Raw genomic sequence first — 20,509 nt, forward strand, 5'->3', positions numbered from 1 at the left:
GAATAATGTCGTAGCGAAGTCGTAAGATTCTAGACCGATGTAACGGTTCTGCGCCGAGATAAGACGGAAATCTGGAACCCCCAATTGATAAGACGAGCTGGGGTAACAATTAGTCTCGCATTCTAGCAAAACCATCTGCTCTGATAAGAAAAAAACGTGGTATCGGCATCCGTCTGCCGCATGATAAACATGGTGCTAGCCAGAATAGGGTCGCACACGCACTGAAGCCACTGAAGCCTATCTCCGTGTTACTTATCTTTGCCTCATATGGCCATGCATATATAGATATAAGTGCACGCGTCTCAATTGTAAATGGCCGTATATAAAAAGAAGTATAGCATGTGACTGCGTGCAATTGAGTCTGATCATCACCTCTTGTGCCATACTTGATCATTTCAGTCAGCTAATTTGTCACACTCGCAATGGAGGCTGAGAAGGTCAATGGTGGTATCCTCGAGAAAGGAGACATCACTGAAGGAGAGACAACCGAACAAGGCTCCGTCATCAATGCGTCTGGCCATACAGATCAGCTTACTCGCCAGTATGGTCTCGTTGGGCTCACAGGCATTGCAGTGACAGTTAACAATGCCTGGGTTGTCCTTGGTTCTTCAATCTCAGTTTCTATCCTCAGCGGTGGCATTTCAGGTGTCATCTACGGCCTCATTGTGGCAGTGATCTACTACACTTTCATTGGTCTAAGTATATCAGAGGTATGCACGATCTCCCAGACCTAGCTCGGCACATCTAACATCTTCCAAGTTTGCTTCATCATGCCCCAGCTCTGGCGGTGTCTATCACTGGGCAACCATAGCTGCCGGACCAAAATGGGGTCGTGTCACAGGCTTCTATACAGGTTGGATCAACTTTTATGGCTGGATGTTCGGTCTAGCATCGCTGGTCCAAGTCGCCGCCAACGCAGGCGTCCAATGCTACGCCACTCTCACGCCCGGCTTCTCTCCATCAGCATGGCATGTCTACGTCGCTTACCTGATCGTCATCTGGCTCAGTACCTTCGTCGTCATTTTCTCGAACCGACTTGTTCCATATACACAGAAGCTTGGTCTGTTCCTCGTCGTTGCAGGTGGTCTTGTGACCATCATTATCGTCGCTGTTATGCCCTCAAAGCATGCCTCTAGCGATTTCGTCTGGAACTCATTCCATGAGAACAATCTAACTGGATGGAACGACGGTGTTGCTTTTATGGTTGGCATTCTCAATGGAGCTTTCACGATTGGAACTCTCGATGCGATCACCCATATGGCTGAAGAGACCAAGAACCCGAAGAAGGATCTTCCTCGAGCCATCTTTCTTTACATCTCCATCGGTGGTGTCTATGCATTGGCGTTTGCCATAGTCTTAGGATATGCCATCTCCGACCTCTCTGTTCTCCAAGGGAACTCGAACACCTTCCCACTGGCTGGTATCTACCATCAAGCCACTGGAAGCGCCGCCGCTACGTTCGCCCTACTATTCATCATTCTCATTTCATCTCTCTGCTGCGTTATCGGAACTGTCTTGACCAACTGTCGAACGTACTGGACCTTGGCTCGTGACCAAGCTGTGCCGTTCTCCAATTATTTCAGCAGAGTGAGTGCGAAGCTTGGTACCCCAGTTGAGTCGACTCTCTTCGTGGCAGTCATTGCCTCGGGTATCGGCGCAATCCCACTGGGAAGTTCGGTTGGTTTCAGTAACTTGACTGGATCTTTCATCATCATCACAACTGTGTCTTACGCTATTCCAATTGTGTCGAATGTCCTGAGCGGCCGCAAACGATTCTCGCCCGGTCCCTTCCACCTGAAGAACCTTGGGTACTGGATCAACGGACTGACTATACTACTTATTGTGGTCTTTGACGTGTTCTTCTGTTTCCGTAAGTATTCCTAAACCTATATTTTCTCCCAGATTTCACTGACCGCTGGTAGCCTTCGGTATGCCATTTGATGCGACAACGATGAACTACAACTCTGTGATTCTGTGTGGTCTCTGTTTCTTGATTACGGTCTGGTGGTTCCTATCAGCCTCGAAGCATTACCCAGGGCCTACGTTTCAGCAGGTTTATGATGGGGATGAAAACAAAGAAATAGTATCGTAGGGAGGCACAGATCCTACTTCAGTTTTCTTGTAATACATATATAAGCCGTCAATTTAACCACTGATTCCTTCTTCGCACTTGGCCTAGGTCCATCGAGTTTCGTCCCAATCAGAAGGATCCACAGTAGTAGGCAAAGACTGAAGAGACAACCAACAGCATCCTCACGATGGCGCCATTCTCCACAGTGTTTGTTGATACTCCTATGTTGATAGACAAAGATCATTAAAGTTGGTCCCCGATTGTCCGATTGAGAAGGATCTAAAAGCTTGGAAACTTCAAAGGAGAGACTGATGCCCTAATGTTGGATCTCCTTGCAATCTCAAGTGTAACCTTGAAACTACTATAAGAGCTGGAATGGATGTCTGCGCTAGATGAGGGTTGTATTTTCAACCCATGGGCCAGTCACAGTCCAGCACGTGTGTCATCATGCATGAGGCGGAGTCGTTGAGACTCAGAGCCTAGCACCTGTCAGATGAGGCAGACTCAGCTTTACTACTTACCTTGTTAATTCCTCCATACCTATCTTCGGTGGTTTTCAATACCTTCATCTGCATCAAGATGGCAGAAATACTTGGCCTGGCCTCCAGTATTATCACAATAGTCGAAGTAGCAGGAAAGCTCGGCACCAACACCATCCGACTCAAGCGATTATGGGACGAAGTACAAGATGTCCCCGCCAGCATTCAGAGATGCATCGAGCAGTTGGAGATCTTGGCTCCTGCCATTGAAGAAATGGACCACGAATTTGAAAAGACTTGCAATATGATCCGAAATGATTCTGCGGCCAAGCGAAGCCTGGAATATTCTCGGAAAGCGGTAGAGACTCTCGATACCTTGGTCAGAGACATGGGGACACAGATCAGCGCGGTAAAGGCCAGTCGAAGACTGGTAGTCCAACTCAAAGTTAGGATTAAGAGAGACGTGATTGAAGATCATCAGCATAGACTCACATCAGCCCTTCAACTACTGTCTCTCTCCTAGCAAACCTACTTGATGTGAGTGCTTGGCCATGTTGCTAGATGTAAGAACGTGTTGGCTGACATTCAAAGTGCTTTATCGCGCGCCCAGCCGGATATTATCATTTCCGAAATAAGAAACTGGCGAGACTCAGTGCATCAGACGCAACTTTCAGTAGGCACCAAAGAATCCGACCAGTCACAAGGTGAGGAACCTAGAGAGGAACAGGCCGGGCAGTCTCAAAATAACTCCAAGTCTCCTGTGTCTCGCGACTTAAACATTTGGTCCGCCAAAAAGCCGTTGCCGCGAAGGCGACCCGGTCTACTAGGCAGCTTCACTTTCCAGTCTTATGAGGTTGCCGAAAGCTCTTCAATCCACTACGAGCCAGACAAGGCCCGATGTCAGTCCATTCTTTTTTATACCACGCAAATGATGCGATAATGGCTAATCTTGGTTCTAGTCTTTCAAGCAAGGGTACATATGCCTTGGTTCATACAAAGATCCTGGGACTTGTCAGTACTTCGGGCATCGACCGGGTGGACTTTTCAATTGAACCCTAGGAACACCCGAGCCTGGGATGCTAAAATATTCCGAGCCGTTAAACATGGGCAAATTGAACGTATTATCGAACTTCTCAAGAGCAAAGAAGCCTCAATCCATGACGTGAGTCCCTATGGAGAGTCATTGCTTGACGTGAGTTGCCGTGTCTTTCGATCAAACATAGCCTGACCTTTTAGATTGCCACTGCTAGCGGACAGATCGCATCCATCAATGCTCTTATCCTCATAGGTATGAGGATTTCTGACATTGAACCATCGTATTTATTTCGGTGTATATACTCGTGGTTCTGGGATGATCCTGTAGCAGAGAGCCCGATGGAGCTTGCTTGGCAATGGACAACAGAAGCAGGGGGTATATCAAGCGAGCATCTGGCTATAAATAGCTTCAGAAATGCCTTCTGGAGAGTTCCAAGTGTATACACGCTTTTATCGGAGGCAGGGCCGATTCGTCAAGTGTTGCCCTCATTTGACTGGTATGATGTCAACCCAACGGTTCTCTTACAGTTGATAAAAAGCGGCTTCGCTTTAACTTCAGATTTCCCTCCTTACGGCTGTTCACCGACCCCGAGTGGTATCTGCGGCTGCTATACTTCGAGTCTCATATTCCAATATTTTCATGCCCTCTTGAACAACGACCAAAACTTACATGACTGGAGGTGCTTAACGAGAAAGGTACTCCTGGGAGTTCCACCCTTGGATATCATTCATCCGCATGATGGAGCCTTCTGGAATCTTGCCAGTATCCTTGAAGCACTATGGATGCGGCAGTTCAGACTCCTCCCATTTGCAAGGTGGATACAAAGCGCTGTTACTCTGTGGTTCGAAGATCTTGCAGCAGCTGGCATCGACCTCGAAGAGTACATGAGTCTAGAACTGCAATACAGCCGGGGTTACCAAAGTAATGCTGTACGTAAGGACACGAAAGTGGAGGTTTGGCCAGGGGCGCGTTTACCGGAGTCCGGGCCCTCACTGGTGGTTCTCTCAGTTGGACCACGTGCTAATGACTGGTCGTTTTCCTGGGATCTTTGTGTAGAGGAGCTGTCTGGCGAGTTCTGGACAACACTTGAAGATGCTCAGGTAAAGGTGCCTGGAGCTTGGGTAGATGAGAGAACTGAAGTTCCTTATTGCCATATGGGAAATCCCCTTGCGTGTTGGTTTCTATGGGACAACAGCGTCATATGGTCGATGCAGCGGGGTGGCGCCTGCCTCTTTCACACATTTCCGCATTGGAAGGTGGCTGAAAAAGCTTGGCCGAGGAAACATCGCGAGGGGTTGCGAATACGGGGAATGAGGACGTGCACGGAGTTTGCGTTGTTCCCATGATGGCATTGGTATTACTTCCTATCCTAAATACTTAGGTGGTTCAAGATTCGGAGTTTTCTTGCTTCTCCTAGCCAAGTTAGAGAAGCTTGGTGCCAGATAGCGCTATCACCAGTGAGTCGATAGTTGCAACCGCTTGACTATTCCTCGTGCTCAAAATCGATAGTTTGTCAACACTACACTAGATTTAGTTGAGTCAAGCCTCAAGATGCAGATTGCAATTTCCGATCTTACGCCTCTTATCTGCTGGGAATCCGCAAAAGAAAACTTGACTCTCTTCCTTTTCGATAGTTCATCATTTGTGGCTTTTTTATGTCTCAAAATGATCCCGCTTCGAACCATCGCATTGTCATGTTTGGTCCTGCCCTGTGGCTGTCTCGGCTGGCGCATGTAAGCCCAGATCCACTGATCTTACAACGGCAGCCTCATCCACTCTAGAGACCGCGTCTTCCTCCGAAGCCTTGCAGTCGACTACGACCGATCTCACGACCGCGATCGCTTCCACAATTGAGACGATAACAGAGGCATCTACCATCCAGACAACCTCCGAAGCCGCTACCACTACTTCCAGCGCCCCATGCCCAAGCTATACACAAATTATCCCGCTTCCCAGCGACAAAGTCTGCGGAAAAGCAGTCACCAGAGGAACTTTTGAGTCCTCCCCGCTCTACCTCACATCTCAACTGTCAACGTCTGGTCTTAACGGGTGCCCCAAATACTGTGAAAATACCCCGGGCTGTGTTTCTTTCTATACGGAAAACTACTCTCCTGCTCCTGATGCCCCTGTTTTCAAGATCTGCTTCATGTTTAAGGGATATGAGAAGGATATTCCCTTCGGCGAGGCACAGGGTGGAACGTCGGCGTACTATGAACAGGGCTGCTTTGCTTGTGTTCGGGACGAGGCGCCTCAGCCGCCTATCCCCAGTTAAGAGACGAGGAGGTTGAGGATTTAAGTACTAGACCCCAGATCTATAATGAAACTTAATGAAGACAATGGCAATTTTTGAATCTCTAATTCACACTTGAGCCTGTTGTTTAGGCTTTTCCACGTGCTTCATAAGAAAGTTGAGCAGATCGTCAACTTCTTCTGGTGCTTTAAACCAATGTCCCTCTTGCTCTGCTCCCTGATATTCTCTCCACTCAACTGTAAAGCCAGCCTGAATAATGATCTCTCGCGCCTTTCTTCCCAGTTCGACATCAACATACGCGTCATCGGTTCCATGACCAAGAAAGACGGTCGTTGATGGGGGTCTTTCTCGAGATTGAGGATGTGAGACCTTTGACTGAGCCAGCATCCCAGCGACAAACTCAGTTCCTGCATCTATAGGCGACTTTTGCTCGTTTGATAGGTAGTTCTCGATACTGGAAGCAAAGGGGAGCCAAGTATTTGTAGCGAAAAAGGCGCCGAGAGGTCTCTCGACAGAGTCTAGACAAAGCAATGTCCATATTGCCACCGCTGCACCTTGACTAATTCCACCCAAGACCACTCTTGATGTATCTCCGCCAATTATTTCGATCTCCTGGTCTAGAATCGTCTTGATGTAGCTGACCGACTGCCTGATGCCCGGGATTTGAAGGTCTTGTCGAGCAATAGTATCCGTCAAAGAATGAGCCTCAAACCATGCGGGCATGTCCTCCTCAAAAGCCGTGCTCCATAGCTCACGCGATGACGGAAACACCCATCGCCAGCTGGGTAATTTTTGGGCAAGGCTGGATTGATCTGATAGTAAAGTCTCTTCGAGGAGCTCCTGGGCAAACTCTTCACCGCTGCTTCCTCGACCGTGGAGGAGAACTACTGTATGGGTGTGTGATTCAGTTGGCTCAACTATATACGTTGGGCCAAATGCTTCACTTTGGCTCCCAGTCGTGTTGGCTTTGTCACTCATTGAGGATGATGCTGAGGGGAAAATGTCAGTCTGTAATCACTGAGTGGAGACAGCCGATGGCCAGCTACAGCTTCTCGACCTTGAACAACAGAGAAGGGATAAAACAAAACATCCGGCCATAATGATAGGCTTTTCGATTCAGATGAATCATCCAGATGAGTATCTCTCATATACACAACTCATGCAGCTACAACGTCGCCATTACTTCAATTGCGCAAGCAAAGCCCTCTTTCTGATTCAACACTCCTTACTTGGTTAACCTATACCACGGGGAAGCAACCGGTCATTCGATAGTTATCTGGCATTTGCCGATCTCGAATGGCTTTGGTGTATATCATGCAGCATCGTGAGGAGAAAGTAGCCGCAGCCTCACCGAAGCCTCAAATCAAGATCAATCTGACGGAAAATGCCAAATCGGATATCTTGTCAATGAACCTCGCAAAGCTCCCCGCGGTGGCGGTTCTCGTTTCCGAGCGACAATTTGGCGGGGCATTTATCCGTTAATGAGGGGATTTCACTTTTCCGTCTCTTAGCCCAATGCCATTGACGAATGTGGAGATACGGATATCCGATTTCTTCACTATAATATATAACTTCTATTCAATAATTCAACATGAAGGACTACTCTAAGTATGCAAAAATTGTCGAAACCATGACTATCAGACACGACTCCAATGCCGTTGAGGCTCACAAGCCTGCTGTGCAGCCCTCACAGGCGAAGCTGTTCACCCTGAATGAGATGATTAAGCGTCGCGCCGTGGAGTTGGGGGATACGATTTTAATGGGTGCACCGGAAACGGGTGTTGATGATTTCAAGGAGCATAGTGCAGTGGATATTGATAGATATGCTGATGCGGCTGTTCAAAGACTCCAGAGCCTAGGTCTTGAGCCAGTGGTAAGTCTAGTTCATGAGGGCATAAGGATACAACTAACTGGATAGGATCCTACGCTTGAGAAAGCGCCTGTTGTTGGTATGCTGGGTCAATCAGGTATTCACGTCGTGATACAGATTATTGCTCTTAACAGATTAGGATACTCTTCATTTCTGATCTCGACACGCCTTGCCAGCCCAGCTATTACCCAGCTTCTCACTTTAGCAGACTGCAATGTCATCCTAACAACGCCACCATTTCACCCTGTTCTGAAGGAAGTTCAACAAAACCGCCAACTCGAAATTCTTCCTCTCCTGCAAAACGCAGACATCTTTCATCTCAATGCGCCAAGATTCGTCAGACATTACAGCCCCGAAGCGGAATCTCGCAAGGTCGCTGTCATTATTCATTCTTCCGGCTCAACAGGTCTCCCCAAGCCGATCTATCTCACCAACTCAAGCTGTATCGGAGCTTTTGCTGTGCATATGAACATGCGAGCGTTTCTTACATCGCCATTCTTCCACAGCCATGGTTTCTACGAGGTATTCCGATCGATTTACTCCGGCAAACCGATTTACTTCACAAACTACGGACTGCCCTTGACACGAGAGACAGTTATGGCGCAGCTTAAGGCTACGAAGCCTGAGATCTTCCATTGCGTTCCTTATGTTATTAAGCTGCTTGCCGAGAGTGATGAGGGAATTCAGATGCTGGCTGATATGAAGCTTGTGCTTTATGCAGGAAGTGGATGTCCAGATGACCTGGGTGATCGGCTAGTTGAGCGCGGTGTTAACCTCTGCGGCAACTACGGGGCGTGAGTATCTCTGCCTCTTTACAAGAATCAGCTAACACATTGTAGCACCGAAACCGGAAGACTCGCTACGTCGGCTCGTCCTGAGGGTGATAAGGCCTGGAACTATATCCGTGTACTCCCTCCAGCAGAACCCTACACTATCTTTGACGAAGTCGCTCCCGGCCTGTTCGAATGCGTTGCTTTAGATGGCCTTCCGTCAAAGAGCACTACCAACTCAGATAACCCACCTGGATCGTTCCGTACGCGAGATCTTTTTACACAACATCCTACGAGGCCTAATCTCTGGAAATTCGCCTGTCGTTTAGATGACCGTTTCACTCTCATCAATGGCGAAAAGGTTCTTCCCATTCCTATCGAGGGTCGAATTCGACAGGAGGAAATCGTCAAGGAAGCGATTGTCTTCGGTGATGGAAGGACATATCCCGGTATTCTGATTGTCAAGGCTGATCGGGTGGCCGACATGCCCGACGATGAGTTCCTTGACACCATCTGGCCGTCTGTTGAAGACGCGAACTCCCGGGCAGAGTCATTCTCACGAATCCCCAAGGAACTGGTTGTAATTGTGCCAGCTGATTCAGCTTACCCGCGTACGGATAAGGGTACTTTCATCAGAGTACCTACATATCGCCAGTTCGAGAAGGAGATCGAGGCTGCTTATAACAGGTACGAGGGTCAAGGCGACGAAGCAGGCTCGCTTAAACTCGAAGGTTCAGAGCTGGAAGATTACCTTCTTCAACAGTTGAAGAGCAAGTGCGGTGCCGATCTAGGGTCTTCTGAAGCAGATTTCTTTGCCTCTGGAGTTGATAGTCTTCAGTGCATTCAGATGTGGAGTCTCATCAAGCGAGAGATCTACCTTGATGGTAGACAATCTGAGCTGGGACAGAATGTGTTATACGAGACTGGTAATGTCAAGTTACTTGCTCGCCAACTTGAGAGATTGAGAAATGGCGCGAGTGATGAGGCGCAGGATCAGTTAAAGGTTATGGAGGATCTGATCGAGAAATACTCTACGTTTGAACGTCATGTTCCGGGATCAGCAGCCCAACCTGAGAAGGAGCTCGTGTTGCTCACTGGTGTTACTGGTGCTCTTGGAGCACATGCGCTCGCTCAACTCACCGCTCAACCCAATGTTGGCGCAGTATGGGCTTTGGTCCGAGCAGCCAGCGACACTGCCGCCACCGAAAGACTCTACAGCTCCCTCCAAGCTCGCGGTCTATCCCTCAACGAAGAGCAACGCAGCAAAATCCTCGCTCTGCCCTGCGATCTCAGCCGTCCAGACCTCGGCCTCAGCGAATCCCACATCTTCGAGCTCCGCACCAAACTCACAACAATAATCCACAGCGCATGGGCAGTCAACTTCAACATCTCCGTGCAGTCCTTCGAAGATCAGCACATCAAAGCCGTGCACAATCTAATCCAACTAAGTCTCTCCGTGCAAACACCCAAGCCCGCGCGATTCTTCTTCTGTTCTTCTGTTTCATCGGCGGGAGGATCACCACGCCCTGGAAAGGTTCTTGAAGCACAAGTTCCTTCACCTGCATATGCTCAGCATACTGGTTATGCGAGGTCTAAATATGTTGCTGAACATATTACTGGCAATGCTTGTAAGAATGCTGGTGCCGTTGCGAGGGTTTTGAGATTGGGACAGTTGGTTGGTGATACAAAGGTTGGGGAGTGGAAAACTACTGAGGGAATTCCTTTGATGATTCAGACGGCTGTTACGCTTGGTGCCTTGCCATCTTTGAATGAGGTAAGTTTCTCCATTTTATGTTGAAGTATAGTTGCTTACATGAACAGGAAATGACCTGGCTACCGGTTGATCTCGCTGCTTCAACGATTCTCGACCTCGCCAACCTCGGCGCATCATCACCTTCAGACCGTTCTTCCGACCCTGATCTCGTCTATCACATCCTTAACCCTGTGCGCTTCCACTGGGCAAACGACATGCTTCCCTCCATGACAAAAGCCGGGTTCAAGTTCGAGACCCTCCCCACAGATCAATGGATGGACCGTCTTCGCAACTCAGAGCGCGATCCTGCCAAGAACCCTCCTATCAAGCTACTAGATTGGTTTGAGGGTAAGTATGGCAACAAGGCTGCCTCGTCAGCGGAAAAAGGACCGTTGGATTACCTTACGGATAAGTCAAGGGAGGACAGTGAGACGTTGAGAAATGTGCCGGATGTCACGAATGTAGATTATGTCAAGATGATGCTTGGAAGGTTACAGGCACGTTGGGCAGAGAAGGTTTGAGTTAAGCGTTAAAATTCGTTTGTTCGTTAAATACTATGCAAGTTCATGCTTCTAAAAATGCTCTTTCTAATTTCTAAAACGCAATTGCGTGAGTGATTCGTTTCGTCGCTGTAAAATTGTATGCGCCTCCAAAAACGTCAGCCCTTTCAAGAGCTGGACCCCTCAATCTTCTTGATTTTCCTCATCCTCCGTCTGGACCTGCTGCTCCGACAGCCTCGGGTTCCTCAGGGCAAGTGCGAATATGATCATGGGTATGCAAACGCAGATTCCGGCGACGCAGAGAAGTCTCTGTACGGAGCTGTAGCTGCTGATAATCGCGTCTCGAATGGCCGTTCCGACTGGATAGTCCGGGATCACGGCAAAAGGCGAGTTGTAAATTCTCTTTGCCAGGGTTTCGTCTGGTTGGAAATCCAGGTTATGCTTCAGAGCTTTGTAAAGAGTTTGAGTCCAGATGGCACCAGAGAGACATGTACCTAGGGCACTTCCTACGTTGTAGAATGAGAGGTAAAGACCTGTGAGAATGGCCACGTGCTCTCGAGTTGCTGAGGCTTGGATAGATGCTTGAGTCGGATAAGCGAAGAACCCGCCCGCCACTCCGAGAAGAATCTGTGCGGCGATGATTCCGTCTTGAGACGATGTTGAAGCTCCACCAGGGTATAAGATCAAAACACCGAAAGCAACCATAAACAGAAGTGTACCCCCGACAATGATGAACTTGAGTCGACGGATCTTAAAGATGACTAGACCAGCTAGAACTCCAGTGATGACTCCGAAGAATGAGAAGAACGAGATGATGCGGGTAGCGTTCTCGATAGAAAAGTCAAAGGCGACTATGAGAATCGTGTAGAGGTAGTTTCCTTGCGTGCACCATGCTAGGTTAAGAAGACTTCGAACTGCCAAGGCCGACCAGACACCTCTGTCACGAAGCAGGTGGAATGGGACGAGAGGATGACGAGCACCACGTTGTTCCCAAGCGATGAAAGCGATCATGAAACAGAAGCCGAGGGCCAGAGGGAGGATAATGTACCAGCTACGCCAGTGACTGGCGGTACCTCCAGCGACGGTTAAAGGGGCCAGAATGAGCGAGAAGGCGAGTACAAGAAGAACAAGTCCGATGATGTCGAGTTGGTGGAACAGATCTGCTCTACCTCTTTTGGTCTTGAGAGAAACCAGGACAATCTCATCACTCTCCTTGCCGCTTTCAGATTCCCAGGTTTTCCTCTCGAGGAAGTAAAGGCAGGATAGGAGAGGCAGTGAGGCAATGGGGTAGATGATAGCCCACATTCCAAGACCCCATCTCCAGGTCGTCGTGCTCAGCACTGCAGACGTGATGTTTCCACTGATCCATGTGTTGATCAAGAATGGTATCGCTGGGAGATAGCTGAAAAAGACGCGCGCTCGCATGGATGAGAAGTCGGCGATGAGAACTTCCAAAAGAAGCACTATGCATGTATATCCCGTTTGGTAAATAACCGATCCTGTGCAGAAGACCTCGACTGACGGCGCAGTTGACTCGATCGCGATTCCGAGGGTATAAAGAACTGTTGAAATGGCGATGACTTCGAACCTGCCAAAGACATCTGCCACCTTTGCCGCCGTAGGTTGGATTGCCACGGCGATAACATTGCGCAAGACATTAATCGTAGAAAGATAGGAATGCAGATCAAAACTCGACGTTGCATAGGACTGATACGCCAAACGAACCTGACTCTCTAAACCATACGCATACCCGACGAGGAAAATACCCGTAAAGAGCCAGATCCGATGTGCGCGGGTGAGGTTTTTCGACACCACCGCCATCCGCGCCACGCCCGCCGAAAGCCTCTTAGGATTAGCAGGCCTCGCGGCATTATGCGATACGTCACTTGAGCTTGGTTCTGGAGCGCCCAGAAGCGGCGTTGTTTCTGAGGACATTTTCGGGTTGGTGATGAGGAGGTGAGGAATTTTTTCACGGGATGAAACAAGAAGGCTGCAGGTTCAGGCAGCAAAGGCCAGGGGTAGAGGGGAGAAGAGTCATCTGATTTGATTACGAGGGACTTGACCTTGTGACAACGCATGACAAAGCTCATCTGATAAGATTTCATGTCCAATAGCGGCGGATCTAACCGTGGGCTAAGTGGGGACTTGACGCCATTATCACGAATTTGATGCCTAAGGCCTGAGTTCATCGGAAGAGTAGATCGCCAATGGAGGGTTGTAAATTATGTGGATATTAATATTGCATACAACTCTAGCTCAAATGTTCACAAGTATTACCAGGCTCGGGGCTGTTGCGTTGGCGTTGATCTGCTGTGCCCTCTATCAGATTTAGCCAATGTCACCCAAATCTGCTTCGGGTTGGATTGCAGCTTATCAGATCATGCAGGGCAAAACTCAATCCAGGCACCGAAGTAACGGTATCTGTACTGATGTAGAGCTTACTCAGAACCGTTGACGATTGATAAAGGCATAGGAACGCCTCTTCTTTTCTTTCATGACTGAATGATTTAAATCTGACAGGGAGCACATCAGTTTCATCTACTTAATCCATGTGCCTAAAAAGACACAGAGATTTGGTGAATGGCTACTAAACTATGTACTAAGACGACCTCCTTCAATCTCGGAGAACGTCAGTAAGTGCCGAAAAACGATGTTCTTTCCATGACCCGACGAATCCGTCCGTTCAAAAAGTACAAGGGAATAGCGAGAGACCCCAATGCAAAAAGGATGCCTCCGAAGAGGGTGTAAGTATCTCTAAAACCCATCGCATCGCACTGACCCAATAATTGAACGAATGACTGTACCCAAAATAAATGGCATTTCTTCCTCCACATGTCAGCACTATTGCAGGTCTCGACATGTGCGGCAGCAATTCTCCAAGTCAAACTCCAGTCACTGCCGAAATAGCGCAGAAGCCAAAGTAGAACAGGGCGAAAGCAGCATGCATGCTTACATAGCTGTACCGCGTTGGATCTGCTGCTACAACACCGTAAATGATCGTACCCAGAAAACAGAGAATCGCCGAGAGAATAAAGTTCGGTAAAACATGCTCAGGCTCACGAACGCCTCCATTTCTTTTGGTCAAATAGCGGCTGATGGGCTCTGCTAGTTCTCCATATCCCAGACCAAAAAGTGCCCCAATGGCTGATCCAATTTGGACCGTTCCAACTGTTTCTGGGGAGAAATTCCAAGGCGGCATTTCGAGACGCTGTGCGTAGGTCAAGCTCAGCACCACGAGACCCCCAAATACCATACTATTGAATAGCAGTACCCATAAAGTGCCTGGAACAAGAATGCAGAGGAAGATGTCTTTGTACGCACCAAGGAACCGGGCAACAGGCGATGGTTGGACTGTGAAAAGCGCAAACTGACGCTTATACGAGAGCTCTGTGGGGTTCCCTGACTGAGCATCTTCAATGTCGAAGCCAGCGTCGCGGGCGGCTTGCGGCGAGGCAAATGTTCGATGAGCACCGTAGGCATCTGTTGCGTGGATTCTTCCGCTAAGCTCTGCAGCACGACGGTGAAAAGAGTCTCAGGGACGCAGAATATGATGAGTATCATGGCAAAGACTGCAAAGGCTAACCAGAACCAATAGTTGAGTCTCCAATTACCGCCCGCGTTCTCAACGATAAAAGGGACTGGGACCAGTAGCATAGACGACCCGATGGCGGTCAACGCCCAGTAGGCAGTGAGTCGCGCGCTTCGCTTATATAGGAATGACATGTCGAGCACGATAATCTGTAGCTAACAATTGTTAGCGTTAGAGAGTATTTGCGTGGGTCAACAGAAGAAGCGAGACATACCAGACAGTCCGCAATACCTGCAGTGAGACCCTGCAAACAGCGTGCTCCAAGGTGAGACTCAAAGGACTATAACTTGGAAGCCCAGATGATCGATGCCACAAAGATAATGTTGCTAAAAATCAAGGTGAAGCGGCGACCGAGTGCCATGGACAAGGGAACAAAGAAGAAGTTTCCCAAGCCCATGCAGAGAGAAGGATAGCTAGCAAGATCTGCAATACGGCTGGGGTGGAATTTCTAGGGTTCGTTCGTTAGTGATAGCCAAGAGTTTGTAGCCTTTGGGCTTACACCATGAGTTTCCTTCATGTATTCGGCAATAAGATTCCCAAAGAAGAGCGGTGTTGACTGAATAACACCGAAACCAGCGATACCATACATGCAGGCGGCCAACAGAACGAGACGCTGTCGCCAGATCCCAAAATTGAGAGGATCGTTTGGGTCTGCTGATGGAACTGTTAGGTTTCGCACATTTCCATCATCGTCGTATAGAAGGATTCTGGCGTCGTTACCTCTAGCGTCTTCAACATTCATGGCCTTGCCGTGATGATCATCTTTCTCCATAATGCACAACGAACAAGTCAATGGGCAAGGATAGGCTTAGATGAAGATCTAATAAACTGGAAATCTGTACAACTGATTCGTGCCCGGTATGAAATGCTGCAGTGGGATAATAGGCAAGGCAAAAGGAGGACGCCATGCAATTCAACATAAAGACTGGATAGACGGCTTGCAAGGGGTCCCACGATAGTCTGGAGCCCCGTGAAACTCTAATTATCACTCCAGGTTTTACCCCGCGGTCTGGACCAGCAGATTTGCTTCCTGTTGACAGCGAGACAGCGTTCGGGCCGAACTGGAATGTACGGTAGACATCAAGTTAGCTAGCTTCACTTGCCAGCACCCCCGATGTTTGGCCCAAAAATCATCAACAATCCCTCTGTTTCACTTGCTTCCGGCTCGTGAACTACGATCTGGAAATAAATTAATGTAAGATTGCCGTAGCTTCATTAGCCGAGGTCTTCCAATTTGGTTCGTCTCATGTTGACTTTGATAATGGAGAAATCGACGGGAAGAGCATCTATCCCGGTTGGGTCATGATAGCATCAAGCAAGCAATCTGCAAGCCCCGGATTATATGAAAGTCATACCAGTGGCTTATTCTCTACGTCTGGAATATTGAATAGATAGATCCTTTGTGTAAATATCCATGCTTGGTAACATATTAACCCATCCCGATTGAACTTTTATCATGATATGTGTAACGGCCACCTAATACTTGAAATAATTAAACGACTCGACAAGAAAGACAACCGATCTTGGTGCAGACAGTTCTACTCTCCCGCTTCGTATATGTGGTATTCAAACTTCAAGCTGCGAACAGTAAACGGAAATGCTAACTATTAATAAGAAGCTTGATACCTAAGAAACGTGAGATACTGGAAATAAGAGTCCGGAAATGGCTGTCCTATGCTATTGATAGATGCAACAATGTTCGATAAGCCACGAAATGTTGCCACTAAGAATAATCTAATGTTCTGCAGTATGATAAAGGTGGTCACAAATTAATCTCAGAGGTGATTGTAATACTGCGCAAGAATGCCAAGGATCATATGTCAAGAATGCCAAAGCTGCAAGCCTGAAACCTCGACAGCATATCTAAAAACAACCCGTTACTCGTATAAGGCGCGTGATGTAAGCATTCCCTCCCAGATCTATCGAATCAAAATAACACAGCAGATCCTGAGGCCGGAGAAATTCACTGTTCTGTGAGGTTTCTCTAACCAGTTCGGGGCAGCTGAAAAGCAGGCTGGGGATTGGTGTGAGACAGGTGGAGGCAGTGCATTTTCAGCTTTATCCATATAATAGCTGACTTTGCCTGTCTTGATCCACCGACAACGATAATATATCGATATGACAGAATCAACTTATTCTACATTCTTAACCATCACGTCGTCAGCGGCTTTGGACGTCTTGAATCAGGGCGAAGAATCTAATACCTGCGGTTTTATAGATACGGACTCAGGTAAGTACTCCTCTCACTTTCCATTGATAGACTATTCTCATAAGATACCTAGAAATCCCGTGGACGTGTCCTGGAAAAGGCACATGTGTATACAATGAACTATATTCCGCTGTCGGTTGTTGTTGGAATGAGCCATGCACCGTCGTCTCGGTATGTTTAGACTATACCGCGGTCAGCGAAGGACAGTGCAATGAAGAAAGCCTCAGTGCTGGGATGAGTTGTTGGTAAAGAAGTCTTCTCAAAAAGTGCTTACAACATCAGGACTAACGGTGTTTAGTACTGATGCCAGAAATCCATACTGTCAGACCTGGAAATACTACGATATTTCTGCTTCACTTGTTTGGTGCACGGATGTCCAACCCACCGCAGAAGTGATCATTTTCAATCGACCTATTCTGACAGCATCGGATACTTTCCCAACTAATAGAATTCCTGCATCAACGGCACCGGAAACAGCATCGGCTAGTGCATCGACTGAAGAGGCACCATCTCCTACCGAGGTTTCGAAAGGCAAGTCTGGGGGCATGTCGTCAGAGAACAAGATAGGCCTTGGTGTTGGCCTTGGTGTTGGCCTACCTGCAACTGTGGCAGGTATAGTCTCAGCTGCTTTGGCAGTTTGGCTGGTGGTAAAGAGGAGGAGGAGGAAAAGAGCGGCGCCAGTAAGGCCACCAGTTCCCTTGGTCCCAACAACTTCGAAAGCCATTTCTGGTGGCGACGGTTCAGGCTCTTAGATTCAACATTGTTATAGGATAGCCTGGCGTTGATATATATCGGCAGTGTCTTAATGGGAAGCAACTATAAGCAGATTTACAAATTTCAAAATGCCAATTGCCCTGGAAAAATACTTAAAGACAACACCAAGCTGCGTCATAGGGTAGCTATGTTGATGCCGTGCAGCCATATCGAGGAATTTGCCCGAACATGCCGTCGAAATGCTGAAGGTATTACGCTGCAGTATTTGGTGAGGCATCGTCGTATAATTCCCAATCGGTGAATTAAATGTGTTTGCAGTTGACGCTTGTGGCTGAGAGTTTAAATCAGCACGGACAGCTCAATTGTTCTATACTGCGGCTAGACCAAGCTAATTTGACTCCGTTATCCTCTTGTCTACCGAGTTGATACTGCAGGGTAAGAAGTGTCAAGGCGTCTCCTATCTGAAATTACCGCGGCCCCTTCATCCTGTCGATAACACAACAAATGCCTTCCAAGTCTACTAGATATGACCGTTGATATCGACTAGGTGCATGTTCGTATCTATGCTGGGATATGCTGGGAGTCACTAACGACGGCGTGGCGTCAGGTAAGTCTACACCACGGTACGGGTGAGGAAGCGAGGTCCCCGAAGGCTATATTCCCAGCAACCGAGTCACGCGCGCTGGCCTTGCCGGGAGGCACTTGGCAGTCTACGGGCATGCGTCACTCTCCCGTTGCCGAGATAAAGTCTAAACGATTGAGGTGACTCGATCAGTTCCCAGTTAAACTGACAGTGGCTCGTCAAGAATTATCGACCAAGACATAAACCAGGGCATGGCGACATTGCGGACTGGCATTGCAATGCCTAAGAATAGATCAAAACTCACAGTAACTTCAAATCCGAGAACAGAAAATGCAAACGTGAAAAGTTCGGCACCTTGATGATGCTGAATTCCAGAACACCTCATTCGAGGTTCGGCCGCCGCTGACGGCGGACCTGAACCCGCTCCGGCTACAACAGCGAAATAACCCTAAAGGCGAGTTAAACCCAAATTGCAAAGGGATCAGACCCATCAGTGGCCCAAGTACGAATCCCGGCAGTGCAGGTCCACATCGCGGCGTTGGGCTGAACGCGCTTCTGCTTGATTGAGTGTAGCGTGCAGTGTAAGGTTATTGCTAGAACATCGAACGATTTCATCATAATCTCTGTGTTATCATCAGGGACCCAACACTCCGTAGAGTTCTCAAAGTATTGTAAAGGGGTGACAACGGCACGGAGGATGCCAGGAATACGTAATCCCAGGGACGCGGTACGGGAAACGAGCTGCATTTGGGTGGCCGCCACGGACCTGCATGCATAGTGACTGATCCTTGATAACAAATCCCTGACACCCGGAGCTCTGGATTCGCCTCGCTGTTCTGTGCCTCCCAGCGACAGAAGCCCAGGACTGCTATCCAGGTGCCCGGTATTTGCAACGCAAGAACTGCCCTCGTGCGATTTAGAGTTCAGAGCACAAACAATTGATAAGCAAAGAAAAGCAAAGCAAAGCAATGACCATGTATTTTATTCGGGTCACTCGCACGAGCAGTGACATTGAGGGCGGGAAGTGGGCAGACGGAAAATGCAACCTCGCGAATCGCCTTGGGATGAATTGTCACAGGATTCATTGGAGCCGGCGTACGGATGCACTTCACAGGGGAACTGTCTGTAACAAATTTCCGCTACCTTTTCCGACGGTTCCGCTGACGAATACACCTTTAGGCGAACCGGTTCCTTGGTGAGCGCTGATCAGCTTCGTTTTCTGGAAGGTGGACTTTTCTTGGCTTTGTCGATCCCTGTCGTGGAAGTTGGGGGGTGATCCTTCGATCGGGTCAACGGCCGCCGAATGGAAATTGGATGCGGGTTGTGCGAAAGCCAAGCTTTTGTCTCTGGCGATCAAGAGTACTCGGAAAATACATTGGGGAGGAAAATAATGGAACTTATTATTACAACGCTGATAGGCTATTTTTGATCCCGTAGGATGCTCAGTTGGCTCGAATTCGACGCAACCTCCGTCTCATCCGTTCGTGAACCCGTGCCCTTGGAATTCTTTCGGGAGTCAATGTATTCCGTGACAGTAATTTCTTGAGTCCTTAGAATACCCTCAGAAGGTTGCCGAGTGTGATGGACAGTACCGAGAGCGAATGTTTCTGTCGTAGGATCGTCTCCAAGTGTATCGTTTACCCTCGTGTTCTTCCTACTCCGCATCCCAGTTCCGTTGGATTGTGAGTGAGAATAAACGTATCCAGTGCCCTGTCTCTTCTTATTCCAGAATCCATATAGCGTCGGTGCGTTGACAACGATTGTCGCGGTCAGAAGCTCTGTGCTTGCCCATGTCGTACGATTGACTTGGCTGTCTTTGTTCATGGAGTTGATCGGCAATCGGATGACGGTAATAGCGACGATAAAGATACCGAGAGTGAAGAGAACATATAATTTGAGTTTGCGCTTCCAGGATGTCTTGAGCGAAAAGAATAATGGAATCGGGACAGCGAGAAGCATCACGTCGGTGACGATGTTGAGAACGCCGACGACGATGAGCTGTAGTTGGGCCTTGGAGCATGTTCCAGGATCGGGAACGACCTGCCAGTACAAATGAAATGGCACGCACTCGCTGAAAGTCGTGACTTGGACAGCAACGTAAGTACCGAAGAAAACGAGAAGAAAAGAATACATAATCGTCTTCTGATATCGTAAGTTGAGGAGTAATCGTCGATAAACATCGAGAAGCACAAGCTTCTGTAACCAAAGGCTAATAAAAATGTCAGCACGACTCGAGCCGAGTCAGAAGGAACACTAACAATGAATTGTAAAAGACTCGATTGGTAATGGCGAATTTACTCCCAATCTCCCGTCGATAAATAATCTCATCTGTAAAAACCATCTTCTCTCGAAGACTCGGTTTGATATTATTCGTTCCCCAAGTGAGAACGACATGAATGAGCGCCAATCTCACAGCACAGCATAGAATGGCGCCCATTGTGAGGTAATCGCCGAGTACATAATTCTGCTTGGCGACTTTTCTCCATATCAGCCGCACCCCCATGATCAGGAGTGACAAGCAGCTGAAGAACCAGTGAATGAACAGCGTAGGATCCTCCATCGTGTCGAGTTACACTGCGAAAGCGAAAAGAAAGAAAAAAGAAACAAGGGCGATTTTCACGGCGGGGGGATGGGCGCAGATCACATATCTTTTTATTGCTACAGTACGGCATCTGCGAATGAAT

At 48.3% G+C, this 20,509-nt stretch overlaps 8 protein-coding genes across 8 annotated transcripts; 3 read left to right on the top strand and 5 right to left on the bottom strand.

The window, feature by feature from the left end:
* Positions 1-422: 422 nt before the first annotated feature.
* Positions 423-2,092, top strand: FVEG_12022 (hypothetical protein; the record flags this gene model as incomplete). The annotated part of the gene is made up of 3 exons (XM_018901350.1): positions 423-710; positions 760-1,870; positions 1,923-2,092. 3 exons carry the CDS (start codon positions 423-425, stop codon positions 2,090-2,092), a joined length of 1,569 nt encoding a protein of 522 aa, XP_018759820.1.
* Positions 2,093-2,650: 558 nt separating this feature from the next.
* On the top strand, positions 2,651-3,073 carry FVEG_17148 (hypothetical protein; the record flags this gene model as incomplete). The annotated part of the gene is made up of 1 exon (XM_018906418.1): positions 2,651-3,073. One exon carries the CDS (start codon positions 2,651-2,653, stop codon positions 3,071-3,073), a length of 423 nt encoding a protein of 140 aa, XP_018759819.1.
* Positions 3,074-5,924: 2,851 nt separating this feature from the next.
* Positions 5,925-6,815, bottom strand: FVEG_12021 (hypothetical protein; the record flags this gene model as incomplete). The annotated part of the gene is made up of 1 exon (XM_018901349.1): positions 5,925-6,815. One exon carries the CDS (start codon positions 6,813-6,815, stop codon positions 5,946-5,948), a length of 870 nt encoding a protein of 289 aa, XP_018759818.1. The 3' UTR covers positions 5,925-5,945.
* Positions 6,816-7,428: 613 nt separating this feature from the next.
* FVEG_12020 (hypothetical protein) lies at positions 7,429-10,751 on the top strand (the record flags this gene model as incomplete). The annotated part of the gene is made up of 4 exons (XM_018901348.1): positions 7,429-7,710; positions 7,756-8,501; positions 8,547-10,251; positions 10,299-10,751. 4 exons carry the CDS (start codon positions 7,429-7,431, stop codon positions 10,749-10,751), a joined length of 3,186 nt encoding a protein of 1,061 aa, XP_018759817.1.
* FVEG_12019 (hypothetical protein) lies at positions 10,747-12,734 on the bottom strand. Its single transcript, XM_018901347.1, has one exon. The coding sequence runs from the start codon at positions 12,663-12,665 to the stop codon at positions 10,914-10,916; it is 1,752 nt and encodes a 583-aa protein (XP_018759816.1). The 5' UTR covers positions 12,666-12,734; the 3' UTR covers positions 10,747-10,913.
* Positions 12,735-13,611: 877 nt separating this feature from the next.
* On the bottom strand, positions 13,612-15,091 carry FVEG_12018 (hypothetical protein; the record flags this gene model as incomplete). The annotated part of the gene is made up of 5 exons (XM_018901346.1): positions 13,612-14,230; positions 14,314-14,474; positions 14,534-14,563; positions 14,633-14,767; positions 14,819-15,091. 5 exons carry the CDS (start codon positions 15,089-15,091, stop codon positions 13,612-13,614), a joined length of 1,218 nt encoding a protein of 405 aa, XP_018759815.1.
* Positions 15,092-16,865: 1,774 nt separating this feature from the next.
* FVEG_17147 (hypothetical protein) lies at positions 16,866-17,252 on the bottom strand (the record flags this gene model as incomplete). Its single annotated transcript, XM_018906417.1, has 1 exon — positions 16,866-17,252. The coding sequence occupies one exon, from the start codon at positions 17,250-17,252 to the stop codon at positions 16,866-16,868; it is 387 nt and encodes a 128-aa protein (XP_018759814.1).
* Positions 17,253-19,244: 1,992 nt separating this feature from the next.
* FVEG_12016 (hypothetical protein) lies at positions 19,245-20,385 on the bottom strand (the record flags this gene model as incomplete). The annotated part of the gene is made up of 2 exons (XM_018901345.1): positions 19,245-20,034; positions 20,084-20,385. The coding sequence occupies 2 exons, from the start codon at positions 20,383-20,385 to the stop codon at positions 19,245-19,247; spliced, it is 1,092 nt and encodes a 363-aa protein (XP_018759813.1).
* Between the last annotated feature and the right edge of the window lie 124 nt (positions 20,386-20,509).

The sequence above is a fragment of the Fusarium verticillioides genome, chromosome 4 (genome assembly GCF_000149555.1).
Source record: "Fusarium verticillioides 7600 chromosome 4, whole genome shotgun sequence".
NCBI lineage: Eukaryota > Fungi > Ascomycota > Sordariomycetes > Hypocreales > Nectriaceae > Fusarium > Fusarium verticillioides.

Excerpts from the sequence above, each read along its gene's own strand:
- FVEG_12019 (XM_018901347.1), bottom strand. The coding sequence starts at position 12,665 with ATGTCCTCAGAAACAACGCCGCTTCTGGGCGCTCCAGAACCAAGCTCA.